This window comes from Lepisosteus oculatus, chromosome 11 (assembly GCF_040954835.1).
Source record: "Lepisosteus oculatus isolate fLepOcu1 chromosome 11, fLepOcu1.hap2, whole genome shotgun sequence".
NCBI classification, from domain to species: domain Eukaryota; kingdom Metazoa; phylum Chordata; class Actinopteri; order Semionotiformes; family Lepisosteidae; genus Lepisosteus; species Lepisosteus oculatus.
The window spans coordinates 15,161,083-15,179,495 of record NC_090706.1 but is presented as its reverse complement, the minus strand read 5'-3'; the positions used below and the strand labels follow the sequence as shown (position 1 = coordinate 15,179,495).

Genomic DNA, 18,413 nt, shown 5'->3' with positions numbered 1-18,413 from the left:
GGGCCGGCGTGCTGGGCTCTGGGCAGGTGCCGGGCGAATGCTGGAGTGAGCTGTTGGTCCCGTCTCTGTGCTGTTCAGCGCTCTCGCCGGCCAGGGGTGCTGTTGCTGTGGGAGTTTGCAGATGTTGGATGTTTTTGTGTTCGAAAGGATGGCTGTCGATCAGATATTTTTTTCCCTATTATCGGATTTGTAGCTCCCTCCAGTCGCTTAATTGTTGTCAAGGTGGCAGTGGGACAGAATTGGAGATAGTTCTTTACACAAAAGGTTGTGGGAGTAGGGAAGTATACAAGCCAGACCCCACCAGTTATGCTGCTGAAACTGATAAACTGGTGTCTTTCGAGAAATGTCAGGATGAGATCCTGGGATCAATTAACTACTCACTATCAGACGAGTCAGAGGGCCTCTCTTAACACAAGATAGCCAAGGAGTACCGTTCGAGACCGAAAACATTGATGTTGATGGCGGCGTATTTTCTTATTTTTGTCAACATGAGTCCCAAAAATCTCCGTTCTTGAAATATGTCAAACTTTTCCACAAGGTCTACTGCAATCCAAATGGAGCACAGAAATGAGCAGTTAGTTACTGGAGATTGATGACACTTACATCTCTCTGTAGTCTCTCTGCCTTTATTTAACACACTTTTTGAAAAAGATTCCCTAAATCCAGGCGTGAGGATCTCTGCAAGACAAATCGAGAAATAGTGTTGTGTTATTGGCTTTTAAAGAGCTTAATTATGTGTAACATTTTTTGTAAAAAAAAAAGTTAACCTGGTCCCATCCTGCTTGTCAAATCCTTCTTTCTCCCTCTTACCCCCTCAGCAATTCCAGCTTCTTCCTAATCTGGGCTCTTGTGTGCTGACCCCCCCCACCTCTGTCATTATTTTGGGATGTAACCTTTTCAAGGTCAAGAGGTTTTCAGCAGCTTGTGCTGAGAGGTTATGTTCTGTAGTCTTTGCACTGCTCCCATGAGGAGAAAGAATGACAGGCATTCTATCGCAGATAGACAAGGACGTCAGTCCCTGCTCTCGGTATCGGAGAGCCTGTTTCTGGATACATTACACCTGACCCTGGTTCCAATCCACTGCACTCCTTTTTTGGATGGAATCTGGCCTTTTCTTGATGCTAGTGGTAGACTAACCCAACCTTTGCATAATACGAAGCATTAAAAGGAGGTGACCAACACACCGGTATCTAGTACCTTGTGACTGCCCAGCTGTAGACTGACGCTTGTGCCAGAGGTGTGGAAATACGGTTGGGAGAGTGAAACGGTTGTGTTCTGGGAAGGAAGGACTGGGTGTGGGGTGAGGTGTTTGCTTTTTGCACACAATGGCAAACGATTTCAAATGCACCACAGAGGTAGAGCTTTAAAGCTTACTGTTTTTTCTGCTCTCCCCCCCCCCCATCAGGACCAGTACGAGACCATCGAGAAGCACACCCAGTGGGGGCTGGACCAGGTGGAGAAGTATGTGAAGTTCGTCAAGGAGAGGACGGAGATCGAGCAGAGCTACGCCAAGCAGCTCAGGTGGGGCCCACTTGCCCGGGAGTCAGGCACTTCCTCAGTGCTTTAATTACTTCATCAGCTATCACCGTTATTGAAATAACTTAATTTAATAATAATATCACTTTATTAAACCTTTACAATTTATTAGGAATGATCTTTTCGCATACCCCAGCTTGCTCTCCATGAGACACAGACACACAGACAGGGAGAGAAGCCTGGGGTCAGAGCGCAGGGTCTGCCGTTGTACGGCGCCCCTGGAGCAGTTGGGGTTAAAGGCCTTGCTCAGGGGCCCAACGGAGTAGGATTCCTCTGCCGGCTGTGAGATTTGAACCGGCAACCTTCCAGCCACAGGCTCAGATCCTTAGCCACAGAGCCACTGCTCTGCCCCAACTTCATTGTCTCTTAGATAAGCAATGTCCTTGGTGCTGAAAGCTGTTTAAATAGACTGTGGGCTACTGACATGACACCAGTGCTGCTGTGTTTTCTGCCCATTCCAGCACTAGTTCAGTTGTTAATTCATGGACGTGTGAGTTTATACTATGAGTGGAGGAAAGACATGATTCCATTGCTGCCAAATGAGAACCTGGACTGCTCTGTAATCCCTTACTGAACCAGTTAGGAACAAAGCGTCACCTACAGTAATGGCCCGGTGACTCCAGCGTTAGCGTGACACTGACCAGAGAGGCCACAAGGTAACGGGTACCTTACTGGGAGGCGCAACAGCGGCGTCCCACCTGGGATTGAACCCACGTCCCTCCAGGCCAGAGCCCTGAGCACCCTGCTGCCAGCTCTGCCCGTGTTGACCTGTGTGGCTGTCTCTGAACAATGAACAAAGTGACCTTTTCAGCTCGGTGGAGGCACTGCTGTGTGCCTTGTCTCATCAGCGCGGCGGGGGCAGCATTTTCCTTCAGACCGGTCTTTGCGAGGTGATTTTGAGCTTCTCCACACCGAAACCCCCGGAGTAGGGAAGTGGGAGCAGAAGGCATGTGACGGAGAGCAGGAAGTGGCAGGAGAGAGGAGGAGACGCAGAGCCCCTGGGGAGAGAAGAGCAGCCTGTTTGTTCAAGAGCACTGCTCCTGCTGTCGTGGAGAAGAGTTAGACCCCTCAGCCAGAGCTCAGGGGGGCGTTTTCATCCCTCTGTCCTGTGCCGTTGGGTTTCAAGTGAACTGGCTCTTTAATTGCTTAATTGAGTAATTGTTTAATTGACGTTTAGATGCCTTGGGCGAGAGAGCACATCCCTCCTGCTTCAAAGCCTGTCAGTTCCCAGTCCTGCTTGGTCTTGGGCGCGAGGTCATCCCTGTAAGACGACCCCCTGAGATCTGTTTCTCTCCAGTCTGCTTCGTTGGTGCTTTTGCGCATGGAAGTGAAGGAGTGAAAGACTGTTTTAAACCGTGGCCAAGCCAGACCAGGCCTCAATTAAACATCCCCATATCAGCTGCTTTCGACACCCGAACAGACTGGGCTCAGACTGGACCCCCCCCTCCTCCTGGCTCAGGAAGGGATCTCAGGCCGGTCCCAAGGGGATCTGGCCGGGCTGCCCAGCCACCCCTCCGCAGGCCTGTCCCGGCTTAGGCTCACCCGCCTCTGAGCCTGAAGGGTCCCTTCTCTGTCTCCCGCAGGAGCCTGACGAAGAAGTACATCCCTAAACGAGGGAACAAGGAGGAGCAGGAGTGCAGGTAGGGACGCCAGGCTTTTTTGGGGGGGGGGGGGGGGCTGGGATTTAGAACGCTTTACGGGCGAATGAAAAATGCTGTTCTGATGCATGTGCCAGCAACAGGAAGTTCCAGTGCAGCTCTGTAAAAATTAATATTGTTTTTTGATAAACACAGACATGTCTTAAGCGGCAGGTTTTATACAAGCTTGCCGTCTCTCCCACCCTGCCACAGCAGAAAGGGCTGTGTTTCTCTTTTCCCACTTGAAGACAAATCAAGTGTTTTCTGACGGGTTTGCTGTTCCCTTCCTGAGCAGGATGAGAGCTCTGTTTGCCCTCCTGTAGATTTGCCTCAGGAACCAAAAGAGAAATCCTACCTTTGCAAAAACAAAAAAGGAATCGAGACCTCATGGGATCTTGCGCAAATGTCTCAGTTCCACTAAATGCCACTTCAGACATCACAGCTGTGAGTTTGAGCAGGGAATACACTGGAAGATAAGCTTCCCGTCTCGGGTGCTCAAGGCTGTTGGCACCCTGGGCTGTGTCGGGACGTCCCAGCAAAGCAAACTTCTGACCTCCCGTCTCTGCTCCGAGCACTAAGCACACTCCCAGCAAAGGCAACACCAGCCAGCCTTCGGGTCTCTGTGGCCTCTGTGTGCAATACTCCGTTATCGGAGGCCTGTCATCGCCACGGCGATACGCTGGAAGGGGGATGGGGGGGGCTCTGCTATTCCAGGCGGGGGAGACCTTGGGATGTCGACAGACACTTCACGTAGCTTGATAATCCCGGCGCTGGCAGCTGGGACACGTCGTTGGCACAGAAGAGCGGGGGTGAAGGGTGGCACAGGGGACTGGCGTGACCACGAGACCAGGCAGTGCACAGGCTTTGCTGGTGGCTGGTGGAAGGCCAGCTCGTGTTGGGAGTATCTGGGGAAAAAAAATATTTATTCTTTTAGCTTCCATTTTCTTTTCGTCACGTGGCACAGTGGGCAGGCGGCGTGGTGGGCCTGTGGCCTGCTCCAGCCATTGTGTCTCCCCCCCCCCTCCTTCTGGGCTCCTGTCGAGCACCCTTGTGTCTCACGAGTGTGCGCGTTGGTGAAAGTGAGCGCTGTCGCACGTGTCACGAGAAGCCTCTCGTGAACGATGACGGTCTTTAACGGTGGCCCCGGTCTCTCCCTGGTGTCTGTGCCCGCCCTCTCCCTGCCTCTAGGTTCAGCCACTACCAGTCTTTCCAGGACATCCTGACGGAGATGAACGACTACGCGGGGCAGCGCGAGGTCATCGCGGAGAACATGATGCTGAACATCTGCGTGGAGGTCACCAAGTACCTGCAGGAGATCAAGCAGGAGCGCAAGACGGTGAGGAGAGGCAGAGCTCTCCAGTGCCCCTCAGAACTGGGCATCCGTACGCCATTCACATCCCCAAGCTACAATTACCCCTTTCCGCCACTTAGAGTCAGAGCCAGCAACCTGGAGGAGTGAAATCCTGGCAGTGAAGGCATAGTGCAGATTTAAAAATAATTGTCCAAGGCAGTTTGAGGGTTGCCATTGTGTTTGGATAAGGTAGACAAATTGCTGGAGAGGTTTTCATAAAACGTTTTACAAAGGGCCTCTCTTTGTGTGTTGGCCGACGGTTTTATCCAGAGGAAGACAGGCTTCTGACTGAAGATTGTGTGTGGAGCATAAGGTTTGAAAGATTGGGAAAACTGGTTTTAGGACTTTGTAGACAGAAGCCCTTTCACTTGAGTAGAGGGGTGTGGTTAAGCTCAAGTTAGGACAATGTCCTGAAACATTTTTGTTTAAACCTAGTAACTGTAGCTGAATTTGCCATACAAATTATAGGTGCAGTTGGGTTATTTGTTAGCATCTATGCATCAGAACACATGTTGTGCCCATATAAAGTGTATATGAGTCTGATTTTCTCTTTTTCTGCCTGTGTCTCTCCCTGCAGTACTTGGCGGAAGGCAGGAAGGCACAACAGATCCTGGAGAGCAGCTACAAACAGCTGGACAGTGTGAGTGTCCTCTGCTCAAGCCCTGGGGAGGCAGAGCCAGCAGGCCAGGGTTAAGGCTGTGAAGGGTATTGCTCTCCCTGTACTTCAGGGCCGTGTTTGTCAAGCCCTTTGAAGCGAAACCAAAAAAGAATGTGCCTCCATTTCCGCCTGTTTGTAAATTTAATTCATCTTGTGTGTTGATGCTGGCTGTGATGGATCTGTCTGGGCTCTATGAGGAGACTGGTTTTCGGGGCAGGTCAGGTAAGATCTTGGAGGTCAGGGCAATTTAACTCTGCGGGCGGCCGGCGAATTGGGACCAACCACTGCAACTCTGCAACAGAGACAGAAATATTTCAGAATGTGGGATAATGACACGCCTCCCGCCTCCCAGAGAGCAGGCCACTAAGGACAGGGCTTCTCATTTGAAAATAAAGGTGTTGTTTTTCTTCTCCGCTGTTGCTGTGCGCTGCTGGACAGTTCTCCTGCCCTCGGTGTCTGGACAGGAAGTTTCCTGTCGGATCACCAGATCTAGACGTTGCCCTAGCTTTGTTCCCAACTCTGAACCAAGTTTTATTGCATTTCTGTTAATTACCTCTTTAATTGTAACCAAGGTAGCACAGTCGACCTAAACCTATTCAGTTTAAATTTTTTCTTTGGCTTTTTTTTCTTTGCAGTGTAGTAAATTAATTATTCGAATCCAAAGCAACTTCCTGTACATCTGCACCCATTTCTACAGCTGGGTATTTTACTGCAGTAACCTGGGAGAAGCTCCTTGTTCAGGGGTGCGACCCCAGCTGGGGTTTGGACCTGTAACCTTCCAGTTTTGAGTCCAGGGCATTAAGTGCTATGCCTCACTAGATAACTCTAATTCTAGAGAGTTTTTCCTGATGCTATCCCCAACAATTTTTGAAAATCACTGTGTTAATGGAAGAAACGCAGACATTTGTAGGTATTGGCACACAATTTTAATATACATGTCCTAGATCCTTCACTGAACTACTGGATTGCCAACGACACTGGGCCGGTCCACTTACCACCCAAGGTGGTGCTTTCACACAAAGCGAATGTTTTGACGAGCAGGCCGCGACCCCTGGGTCAAAGTGCATGATGGGACAGGGGCCTTACGTTGACTCCTTGTGTTCTCAGAGCAAGAAACGGTTCGAGAGGGAGTGGCGGGAAGCTGAGAAGGCCTCCCAGTATGCAGAGAAGACGGACCAGGACATCAATGCCACTAAGGCCGACGTGGAGAGGGTAGCAAAGCCAAGCGATGTTCTTTATGACCACAGAACTTGAAGCCGTATTCTGTTGGCCACTGGGTATAGAGTTAAACCCTGGAGGGGGGTTGGGGGGGCATCCAAACATACCTTTCCAGCATGATTTTGGGAGTTGAGTAATCTTGACCACCCAGAGTGTAAAAAAAAAAAAAAAACAGAACATGCAGGCTCCACATAGAAGGAGCTGAGGGCTGGAATCACATGCAGGACTCATCCCATTTAAAGTGTGTGTTGTGGGGGGGGGGGGGGTACTGCTTTACTCAGCATATAAAGACAAACTCCAGGGCTCGGCTTCAAAGCTGCAGTCAACCAGCTTGGTCTCTCGCTGCTTGCTGAGAAAGGGTGAGAAGAATGCTGAGGTGTCTTCACAACATTGGCCGTCGTTCTTTTACCAGCATAGAGCCTCTGCCAGCGTGACATTGATAATATGCCCAGTCCGGCGTCGTGGTGACGGGGTTCTGACGGACGCGCCCTCATCTCGCTTCTCCCCCGCTCACAGGCCAAGACGCTGGCGCATGCGCGCCTGCACGTGGCGGAGGAGTGCAAGAACGACTACGCCGCCCAGCTGCAGAAGTACAACCGAGAGCAGAACCAGTTCTACTTCAGCGACATGCCTCAGATCTTCAACGTAAGGCACCCCTCCCTCCCCTCTTTTCAGATCGCTGGAGCGAGAAGGTCTGTGATCTCTGCAGTCCTGCCCTGCCCTAGAGCAGAGTGTTCCTGTGGTGCCGGTAATCTGATCTCAGAGCATTGTTATTGCCAAGGTTGCCTTCTGCACTCCTGGTGTGCTTAAGAAGCAAGCAGGCTACAATAAGTGCGATGAGATTTTCTAGGCTTTCTTTAACCTAGAATGAGAGACAAGCTTAGAAACCACTTTTAAAGGCATCATCATCATCCGGGACTGAAGCTTCTGAAGCTGTTCAGCGACGTTGATGTCCATTCTAAACATTTATGTGCAATATGCACTTGAGCTAAACCAAAATTAAAAACAAACAGGGTTTCATTTTTGTTAATCCACATCAGGGGTGCTTTTATCACTTTCTGGGCATGTTGATGTGCCTTTAGACACTTGGACTAGAGTGTTGAGTGCGCCCCCTGTCTTGCGTCGCAGAAGCTGCAGGAAATGGACGAGCGGCGGATCCGCAAGCTGGCAGAGGGGTACAACACCTTCGCCGAGACGGAGAAGCGGGTGATGCCCATCATCGGGAAGTGCCTGGATGGCATCGCCAAGGCAGCCGCCTCCACCAACGAGAGAAACGTGAGTCGCCGGCGTGGTTCTGGAGGGTCCGCGAGCGGATCCGGGAGATCCCGAGCCCGAGCGAGGTCTGTGAGCTGATCGTTCCTCGCCGCTTCCCCGCAGGACTCCCTGACTCTCATCGAGATGCACAAGTCCGGGTTCGAGCGGCCCGGGGATTTGGAGTTTGAGGACTACAGCCAGGGCATCAACAGGGCCTCCTCCGACAGCAGTTTGGGGACCCCCAAGTGCCCCCACGATCGCCCCATGAGCAGGAACCGCAACAAGCTCTGGCCCTTCACCAAGAAGAGCAAGGTAGTCTGGGCTTTCCAGAACAGCCGCTCGGCGAATCCAGAAGCTCATTGGAGCTGCTGGGCGCTGGGATCGAGTTTTTTTTAGCAGGGCCAGTTATGGGTTTGCTGCAGCTGGTCAGTTTTGCACTGCGGTTCCCCAGTTTCCTCCTCATACTGTGAGGCAGGCAGCTGTGTCCAGGCAGGTGGGGGGAGTGCTCCTGGAAGTAACTGTAGCCAGACTGGTTTGTCCACCCAGAACAAAGACCAAAATTGGGCAAACTGGGTTAGTCCTGGCAGGAAAAGGGGAGGATGAGGAGGAGGGTGTCTCCAGGTTTCTTCTGCGCAGGGTTCGAGTAAGGGGGGTGCCGAGCGCCGGACGTCAGCAGTGCATGGCCCCGTTTCTCTCTCTTTTGTAACAGGCCGCCCCAAACCTCTCCCCTGCGGGCCTGCGCTGTGGCCCAGCGTGAAATATTGCAGATCAGCCAGGAGGCTCCCCGGCCTCTCCAGCTCCTAGCACATCCGGAGTTTGGACTGGGCTTAGTGCATTCACGGGCCCCTACCGCTGTAACTGAGGATTGGCTGGTCCTGTCTGGGACGTGGGCACTTGCCTGGGGCTGGGCTGGCAGAGGTTTGGGCGGCGAGCCGCGTCATCATGTCCCATGCTTGTAGCTCTTCTGGCTGAAGGCATGCCGGAGGTCCAGGTGCATGGCAGTGAAAGGGGGAGGGGGGACCCTTGGAGAGCTGTCTAACCCCCCCGCCTCCCCACAGGGCACATGTCCAACAGGCTGACTTAACGCCCTCCCCTCCCGTGCACGATGGCTCGGCGGCTGTATGCGATCTCCATTCAGGCCGATCTCCTGTTAGACCTCGGTTCTCGCTTTCCCTCGTGTTCTTCCTTAATGTGCCTCCTCGCCTTCCCCGGAATAGGAGAGGTTTGAGTATTTCTTTAGAACATTCAGCCACATCCTCTGTGCGTGGTCCGCTTCAGATTCAGAAGAGCTGTGGCAGAATCAAGGCTGTTTGGTGTCAGTCCAGTATGGGCTGCCTGTGATGGCGGTTCAGGCCCTTTCAAGGACTTAGACTGCGGGTGTACCTGGGACCCCGGGATTGTGGGTGCCGTAACCTAAAGCGGCGCGGCAGAAAGGAGCCCCCCCGAGCGCTCGCTCTGCGCTGGCTGGCTGGCGTGGTCTCTTCCAGGCCTAGAGAGACCCTGTGTTTGGTTAGTGCCGCCTGTGCCTCTCAGTCTGGCCCGTGCTGGACTCCTGCTGCCGCTCGTCTGAAGAGGGCTTCTGAGGTCGCGGGCTTGACTGCAGATCTGCTGCGCGTTGGCGGCGGAGCTTCAGTGAGCTGCACAGGAGGACTGTTTTTTATTTTTTTTTTCATGCATCCATCGCATTAACACTTCATTGACGGCAGGGGGCCCCCGCACCCCCCCCCCCCCCCCCCCACAGCTGCATCCCTTACCCCTCCTTCTGTCCACCTCATCTGTCTAACTGCTCCCGCTGCATGTCCTAACACCCCTCTCTCTGGGCTTGTCCGTAGTCTTTCCTGGGGCTGGCTGTGTGTTACGCCCATCTCTGCTCAGTGCGTTCTGCTGTGTGCTCTCTGTATAGCCAAGGGTGACCCCCAGTGTTGTCTGCTGTAGTGTACGGTGCTGGGACATGGTTCTGGGGTTTGGAAGTGGGGGGGATCAGTGAATATGCGGCTGTTCTCCAGTGTTCATAGTTCAGAGTCACTGAGGGATGCATCAGGTAAATCAGGAGCTGGGGTTACATATGGGGTGCTGTCAGGAGCAACAGGACAGCTGTTTGTGATCCCATTCTTATTCCAAAAGCATCTGCCAGTTTGCAGCCAGGGAAATCTCCTGTGGGATTTACAGCAGGCAAATGACATCTCTGAAGGAAGTACTGTTGCTCTTTCCTGTGCCCTTCTCTTTGTTTAACAAAGCACTGGTTTGAGTTTTCTGACGCCTTTGCATTCCTGCTGTAGGGAATTGTTAAATCACTGCAGGCGTGCTGTTAAACACTTAATCTGAATTCCAGGGCACAGAGTTCTGTATATTGCGGGGACGCCTAGCAGAAAACAGTCGCATATTCCACTGAAAACTGTATATTTTTGTGGTTGTTGGTGCTGCAAATACCTTTTGCTCGTCTGTTTTCTTTTCTACTACTGTCCTCAAACAAAAAAAGGTGGTTTATAAAGTGTAGCATCTGTTGCTTCACTTCATTTGCATTGGGAAGCACAAATTATTTCCATACCAGTACCAGCAATGCTGGAAAAGGAACGCCTCAGTACTTGAGTTCATTGTTACTGATGGTCGTTTGTGAGATTGTGGCTGGCCGAGTCCCAGTGTGGAGCCCTGGATCAGCGCGGTGGCCGTGCTGCCCATGCTGACAGCCGAGCGGTTGGAAGGGTGTGTGGCACAGGAGTCTGTTCGCCCTCCCTGGTGCCGGGTTCATTGTGTGAAGTGTGAAGTTCTTCGTTCATAGTCAAGAAAAAGACCTTTGAAGACCTTGAGATTGGAGTTCTCAGACAGGTGCTCCTCCCAGGTGTGCACCCCTGTTCCCTTCACAAGGGAAGCCAGTCGTGCTACTGGTGCTTACCTGTGTAGAAGAGGATCATGAGGCTCCTGTTGAGGTTTAAACGCATCCTTTTCGAACAGTCAGTAAGAGGACAGTTTTCTGCCCGGAAGGTGCTTCTGTGTTGGTGTCGGTGCTGCATTGTGTTCTCTGGGTGGGGGGTATCTCCTTACTGTTTTGTTGTCCCCCAGCTCCTCTTTGACTCCGTGCTGCTTGTGGGTGTTGATGTTGTCTCTCTTCTTTCCCATGTCGTCACCTGTCCCCACCCCCCCACCTTCCCTCCTTTCCCCTCCCTTTCTCCCGTCTCAGTTGCCCCCACCACCACTCACCCCCTTCTCCAACCCCCCTGCCCCCTCGCCCGCTAATGGACCCCCCTCCCCCAAGTTCAGCCGGGACCCCCTGTCTTACTGTCTGAATGAGATCAATAAGACCGTCAAACCACGCATCTCCTCCTTCAGGAGCCTGAAGAGAACGGTAAGTCCTGTGGGTCAAGGGTCAAAGGTCAGCATTCCCATGTCTCTAGATTTTAAAGACCCAGGTTGAGCAAAGACCCCCTCCTCTTTTAGGTCCAGCGTCTGGCTTGCAAGCCCCTCCTGGGAAGGACACCTTTCTGTATTAGCCTCTTACTCCTCAGGGCACAAACGAGTCACTTAAAAAAACACCAGTCTCTCCTATTCTCAAGGTCGCCAATTATAAACTCCCCATAATGCTTTAGCGCAGCATAACATGAAGTGGTCAACGCCGATACTTGAGAAGATGAGTTTTAATCGCTTATATAATCTGAGTTCAAAAGAATGTTTTAATCTTCTGTTCTGTAAGATTTATTGTCATAACAACAGCTGCAGTCCCATTGCAATCACAGGTCGTAAGCCGCGACGCCCCACTGGGTTTGACTAAAATACTTCTACAGTAATCATGTACTCGTGCCATATCCCCCAAGCTCTGTGTGACTTTGACATGTAAAGAACCCAGAGGGAGACCCGTCTGTGCTCAGTTGACGCATCTTAGAAAGCACAGCCGGTAACTGACGCTCCCCTTCAGCCCTACCCTTTCTCGGCTCCTGCAGCTGGCCAGCGCGAGCAGGCAGTCTGTCGTCTTCTATTATTCTCTCAAAGACCTCTTGTTTTTGTCTCTCGTTGTTGTTGTTGTCGTCGTCGTTTCCTTCAGTCCTTTCACCAGGAGAGGTCATTGGTAATTACTTCCAAGTGTCCGGTTTGGTGTGAGGAACTCTGGGAAGAAGGAAGGAGGTGTCACAGATGACTCACAGGGTGGGGGGTGGGTGGGAGGGAAGGGTGTGTCATCCCTTACAGAAACCCAGCTGATGGTTCAGGGATTAAAAGCCTGAAAAGACCAGCAGCGTTTTTGCTCTTGAACCAGTCGCTCGGAGCCGTTGAGCGGAGAGGGCGCTGTCTGCTTGAGTGTGTCCCCAGAGTGCCAGCTCAGGTGCAAGAGCCTCACTTCAAGCAGAGAAGCTGGTTTAACCAGAGGGCCTGTGTTCAGCACTGTGGGGAGCTTTAAATGCCCTTGATTTCTACCTGAACAAACACAAGACCAGTTCTGGCACTGTGATGCCCAGCCTGCAGTGTCTCATGGGCTCGACTGATTTAAACACGGGGAACAGAGCCTCGCTCAGCTGCTCTGGATTTTGTGTCACTAGCAAGTGACGTTTAATCTCAAACCAGCGACAAGTGGGGTGGCCAGACCTCCAACTCGGCACAGTGCTGGCATGTCTGGGAAGAGATCTAAACATCGCAAAGAAAAACCGCCTTTTCAGTTTGCAGACTAAGAATCTGACCTGAGCTGGACAGGCAAATAATTGGCTTTGTACCTACGAACTTGTAGCTTGTTGAAATTGAGAAGTCTTTGTAAGGGATGAAGCAGGGAGTTCAGCGTGGGAAGGGATCATTGTCAAAGTGTTTACGTTTTTTATTTTAGTACGGAATAATGGCATTCATAAAGCATTAGTCCCCCTGCAAAACACATGACTCATTCATGCAGGTCTTTGCAGACTAATGATTTATGACCACATTCTTCACCTGTGAGGTCTCTGTATCCTGATGGTAAAGACTCTTGCACTGCTGTTGCAAATACTTTTCACTGAATTCAACTAGTTAATATTGGCGCCTGGGTAAAATAACGCTTCAGCATTTAACCAGAATTGTTCATTTCACTCCTAAGTCATCTTCATCCGAGAAATCTTTTTGAAACAAGTGTTCAAAATGTTAACATACATAAGCAGCTGTCTGCATACTTTGGTTTAATTGAAGTGGATGAGTTTTCTGGAAAGTGAAGAACAGACATTAGGAGTGAAGCATGCTCGCCATCTGGTGGGGGTTAGGTGGAACTGCAGCTAAGGAATGCAGCACAGCTGTTATGCGGGGCTGAGTCGCCCCAGCAGAAGGTGCTGGATGGACCCAGAGGTAAATGCTTCAGCCCTGCTGTTTTTATCTTGTGAGTCAGGGTTGGGAGTGTGGTTTTAGCTCTGCGACAAAGGTGTAAGAGGCTGATCCTGATAAAAGCAAAAGTTCACCGGCAGGGAATGAACGAGAAGGGGTCTCTCGGTGCCGAAAGCCTTCACTGTGTTTTGGCACGGTTAATAATAATAATAATAGCTTACACTTATATAGCGCTTTTCTGGACACTCCACTCAAAGCGCTTTACAAGTAATGGGGACTCCCCTCCACCACCACCAATGTGCAGTATGAACCTGGATGATATGACAGCAGCCATAGTGCGCCAGTACTCTCACCACACACCAGCTATCAGTGGGGAGGAGAGCAGAGTAATGAAGCCAGTTCAGAGATGGGGATTATTAGGAGGTCATGATTGGTAAGGCCAATGGGAAATTTGGCCAGGACGCCAGGGTTACACCCCTACTCTTTTTTAATGACCACAGAGTCAGGAGGTTAAAACTCGTGAAGCTTTTGCTCAGATGAGATGACGTGGTTGTTCACATTGAACATCACAGGTGTGCAGCTCCAGTCCTTGTGGGCCAGAACCCAGCTGGGTTCCTAGACCTCTTAAGATCATCAACACCTGAAGACTTTTAGGTCAGCAATGTCTGACAGTGATGCCCCCAGTCTGTCCCCATTGGGTTTCCATGCTTAAGAAGCATTCTTAAGGAGCCCCTTTTGGTAGCTACAGGCCATGAAGCCTGAACGTGTTCACCTGCACTTGTTCTGCAAGCTGGTGCTCTGCCCTTGATTTGGCACACGCTCGGCCTGCTGCCATCTGAATTCCAGCCAGTCACCAGAGCTAAAGCCCACCAGCAGGCAATGCGCCTGTGCATGCTGGATTGCGTGCGCCTTGGCACCATGACCTGATTCTGACCCGTCTGCCCCTCGTGCTGCCAGCCAACGATCACCGAGGACTTCGCCCACCTGCCTCCGGAGCAGAGGAGGAAGAAGCTGCAGCAGAAGATCGACGAGCTCAACAAGGAGCTACAGAAGGAAGTGGACCAGAGGTGAGGATCTTCTGAGTGGCACTCTAATCCAGGCATTGCAGGTTCGAGCCGTAGTCAGGGTGCATGCTGACTGTGACCAGGATTACCCAAATGGTGGTGCATGAGCAACTGAACGCCACCTAGTGGAGGATGGAATTAGGAGCGCTATCAGGTCCCGGACACTGGGGGGGCATGGCTCTCCTCCAGCTGGAGCTGAACCTGCAGGATGTGGCTGTGCTATCTGTGAAGTGAGGGTGGGCGAGGCAGAGGAGTCAGCCAGCACTTCCTCATTCTCTCCGTGTGCGGTCACAGGGTTGGCAGCCATGAGACCTGCAAACACACCCTTGGCATGAGTGTAATCGGCGATCCCACATTTTAAGGAAAGTTGGGAAAGAGGTCTTTTGTTCTTTTTGCCGATTTCCCTGCTCTTGTCCGGTAAGCTCTGCCTGCCCCCATTCTCTCCTGCAGCGAGGCCCTGAGCAAGATGAAAGACGTGTATGAGAAGAACCCCCAGATGGGCGACCCCAGCAGCCTGGCGCCCCAGATCGCCCAGACCGCCCACAACATGGACAGGCTACGAGGGGAGCTGCAGAAGTATGGGGTAGGATTTGAGGGCAGACTTGATACTGTACGAGGCAGACCTTGGGCAGTTTTGTACAGTGCGGCTCTTTAAATTGTGCAGAATGTGGGTGCCAAAGACACTTCCATTGTACTGCGCACTTCACTTGACTTTGAGTTTATAGCGTAAGCACTGAACAGGCAGGTCGGGCTTGCCAGTGTTTCTCTTGTTTGTGCAAACCAGGTCTTGTTCGCTATGGAATGTGCTGTTCAGCTTCGTGCGAGAAGATGCCTATTCTCGCAGCAGATGCCTTTCTTTCTTCTTGGCGTCAAAACCGACCGAGCTCCTCTGTTTGCAAGCTTGACATGTTGATTCTCAGCCTGAAAAACCTGACTTGCCAACTCTCTAAAACGCATGTCGCTCGCTGGTCCCGGGAGGGTAAGAGAATCCTTTTGTTTCCTGTCGTGCAGTCGTGGCTCGCAGAGGCTGGGGGCAGCAGCGAGGGAACGCGTTACTCCGTCACTTTCAACAACAATAACGGATCCCATGAGAAATACAGGTAACTGCGGAGGAGTCCGGCCCCCCCCGGTTGGTGCGGACAGCAGCAGTCCCTCCCAACGTGCACCTCTGGTCTCACGAGGCTGGGCCTGGGCAGCTCAGGGACGGGAGGGAAATCATGCTGTCAGTGTTGGTGGTGGACCAGTAGGTGGTGCTCTTCCCACTCATCCAGTTTCTAACCTAATGCCCTTGTACAGTGGCCAGGAATACTGTGCTGTAGAGTATCTTTCAGGTGGGCTGCCATATTGAGTAGGGGTGTTAGCCCTGGTATCCTGGTTAAAATCCACTCTGACATCCTGAGAAGATCCCATGGTGAAGTCATTTCTTGTGAGTTTCTGCGAGAGAGAAGAGATCTCCGATTTCTTCTCGCCTCTCAGAATGATATGCAAGTTGACTTTGATTGGCTGCCCCAGACTGTCCCTTTCTGAGAAGTGTAGTGCAGGGCCTCTTTTACAGACTCCTACCCTCATGCTTTCACAAGAGATCCTCACCCAGTTCCCTCCAGTTCAGTTCGGTTTTTGTCACATGCACGCAATGCAGTGCAATGAAACATGCTTATTTGCATGTATGCTCCAATACAGAGACATTACAGGAAACGCCAAAAACATAAACACAGAATAGCAGCAACAACAAGAAGTTAAATAACATAACTTTAAAAGAAAAAAGTCCGACAAGCAATGCGATGGAGGAATGCTCTAGGCTCAGGGATGACTGTGAAGATCGACTGGCCCAGCAGTGAGCCCTGAGGTCTGTCTGTGCGTCTGCCTGCAGTCCCGACGGCGCCCACTCCGACGGAAGCAACCCTGACCAGACCTCCCAGGCCGTCTACGCCGAGTTTGATGATGACTTTGACGACGAGGACCCCGTCCCTCCCATCGGAAAGTGCACGGCGCTCTACAGCTTCGCAGGCAAGGCCCGGTTCGAATTCAGTGTCTCGGGCCCGGTTTGCACCTGGTGTCTCGCGGCCTAGGCGGTGCAGCGGGGAGGGGGTTGTGTCGCTCTGTAGAGAATGTAGGATCAGGACTATCGGTGGAGTTCTGCAGGGTGTGGGGCCGTGCTGTTGCATTAGCAGCCCTGATCACGGTCTCTGGCAGCAGGAGGTGGCGTTAGTGCGTCGTTTTCCCATTTTTAATCTGTAACGGAACCACGAGTCCGAGGACTGCACAGCAAAATTCTCAAGGCTCATTTTTAACGTTGGCAGTGGCTGCATCAGTGCGTGTATGCAAAACAGCCCAGCCTGGGTCTGTGTGCCCACTGCCCGGTCCTCTGACGCCGGCTGTCTCTTCCAGGTTCCAGCGAGGGCACCATCTCCATGACGGACGGGGAGATCTTCAGCGTGGTCGAGGAGGACAAAGGAGACGGCTGGACCAGGGTGCGCCGAGCCAATGGCGACGAGGGCTACATCCCCACTTCCTACGTCAAAATCACCCTGCACAGGAAGTGATCTTCGCCGCCCTCCTCCCACCGCCACCACCACACACACACCACCCAGCTTGAAGCAGGAAGCCGCCCCCGGCAGCCGACAGGGAGTCCGCATTCTTCAAACGCAGAGCCGAGCAGAGCAGCAAGAACGCAACCCGGAAAAATTTCTGTTGAAATTTGAGGAGAGTCAAGCAGGTCGCCTTTCAGGAAAGCGGCCGAGCCCAGTGGTGGGGAAGAGACGGAGAGAGAGCAGGTGGACAGTGGGCAGGGAGGCATGAAGGCAGACGCTGAAACCAACCGAAAGTAAAAACAAAAGGCGGAGCTCCCAGTTCTGCCACTGACTGGATTTTGTCCCAAGGAAGCTCTAGCGTGGATAAGCAATATTTAATGATGATGTTTTTATTTTTTTTAATTTTTTGGTTGGCGTTTGCGAAACGGGTTCACCAGATAACCCCCGTTGTTTTAAAAGAAGCCAACCTGGTCTGTCGTGCCACTAAAGAAGGGAAATGAGGGCTGCTGTCCGTTTTTACATTTCTCACCCCAAGGGCTTGTTTGTGTGATTCGCCCCCACCAAAGGTCTGACCAGTCTCGCGCTTCCTGGAATACGAAAACGATCCCTTGTGCTAATCTGGTCTAATCTGGTGTATCCAGAAACGGGTGTCTTCGGCCCATTCTGGCTAAACTAAACCTTCCAGTCCCGTGTACTGAAGTACTTCTGCTGTCTCCCTGCGAAAAGTTCTCCATAATTCAAAGTCAATTTGATATTATCGATACTGCTATTAATTAAAGGGGGAAATTCTTTTTCCACGGGGTAGGTTTTCACCCTCACCCACTCTCCACTGAAGCCGACAGATTTTCCTGGGAATTGTTTGTTTGTGTGCTGGAGGTTTAGACCCTGTGGCTTAAGGGTTGGGTTAATCGGTGGGTGTCGCAGATTGTAATGTTGGCTAAGTTGGCACCACCGTCTTCTCCTTCCTCTCTCCAACTGCGCTGGTGCGGCCTTCTCCCTCCTGTAAATATTGCCACCGCGCACCTGGAACGGGAGAAGCTTGAGTGGGAAAGATTTTGTTTTTTTGTCAGTTGTTGCTGCTGCCGCTGCTGGACTTGAAAAACTTAATGACGTCCATCATGCATCACCCTGAACGCGCCTTGAGGAATGAAGACTCCTAATCGGCGTAAAGCGCTTCAGCCAGATTTCCAGTGGGTTCGAAGTCCAGGCTGGCTGCACAGAGGAGTCTTTATTTGTACGGGCCTGGTTAACACACTCCCCGACAGCCATAGGTGCAGCTGTCTCTCTTTCCGATGTCTGTTCTCGTTTTGCAAACATCTCAGCTGCGCTCCTTTCTCCGGTTAAGACATCTCATTTCGGTTTTGCTCTAAACACGGTCTCCAGTTTCTGTCACTTTATATTCTTCGAAAAAAGGGGGTGGGCTCCTCCATCGAAACCCCCGGGTGAGAGGGGGAATATGAAAAAAGAAAACGATGCAAACTGTTAGGACTGTCGTATTTATATGTGAGAAATAATATATTTTAGCTACCACTTTACCACGGTTATCCTCTTGAGACTGATTCCATTCTGGATCTGGCTAAACTTTTTAAAGTGCAAATGGATTTTTATGTTTAAGAAGGAGATTGAACTCTTGTCTGTGTGTGCCCTAAGTAGACGATCACACTCCATGAATCTTGGTGCCTTCTCTCGTATTATATAGTGTGTTGTACATAGTTTGAAACAAATATTGCCTACAGTTTCCATTATTTCAATGGGATATAAATGATCACGTTTTAAAAAATAACTTGTCTGGATTTCTTTCTTTTTTTCAGATGTCTGTGGAAGAATCCACTTTGTGTTATGTAATGGAAAGTTCTTGACATGATTACAGTGCTAACATTGTTGAAAGAATACTGGAGT

At 51.4% G+C, this 18,413-nt stretch overlaps 1 protein-coding gene across 2 annotated transcripts in view; it reads left to right on the top strand.

Annotated features, from left to right (window-relative positions):
• The window catches only part of trip10a (thyroid hormone receptor interactor 10a), a 46,275-nt gene extending 27,978 nt beyond the window's left edge, over positions 1-18,297 (top strand). Inside the window, exons 2-15 of one of the 2 annotated variants that reach the window (XM_015349066.2) lie at positions 1,406-1,521; positions 3,120-3,176; positions 4,362-4,509; positions 5,102-5,164; positions 6,290-6,394; positions 6,917-7,045; positions 7,529-7,675; positions 7,778-7,966; positions 10,833-10,997; positions 13,877-13,986; positions 14,434-14,566; positions 14,995-15,083; positions 15,854-15,990; positions 16,372-18,297. In XM_015349066.2, the coding sequence (XP_015204552.1) occupies positions 1,406-1,521; positions 3,120-3,176; positions 4,362-4,509; positions 5,102-5,164; positions 6,290-6,394; positions 6,917-7,045; positions 7,529-7,675; positions 7,778-7,966; positions 10,833-10,997; positions 13,877-13,986; positions 14,434-14,566; positions 14,995-15,083; positions 15,854-15,990; positions 16,372-16,526 (1,743 nt within the window). In that variant the 3' untranslated portion in view covers positions 16,527-18,297. The remainder of the gene's footprint in view (positions 1-1,405; positions 1,522-3,119; positions 3,177-4,361; positions 4,510-5,101; positions 5,165-6,289; positions 6,395-6,916; positions 7,046-7,528; positions 7,676-7,777; positions 7,967-10,832; positions 10,998-13,876; positions 13,987-14,433; positions 14,567-14,994; positions 15,084-15,853; positions 15,991-16,371) is intronic. The other variant, XM_015349067.2, reaches the window with a different exon arrangement.
• Positions 18,298-18,413: the final 116 nt, after the last annotated feature.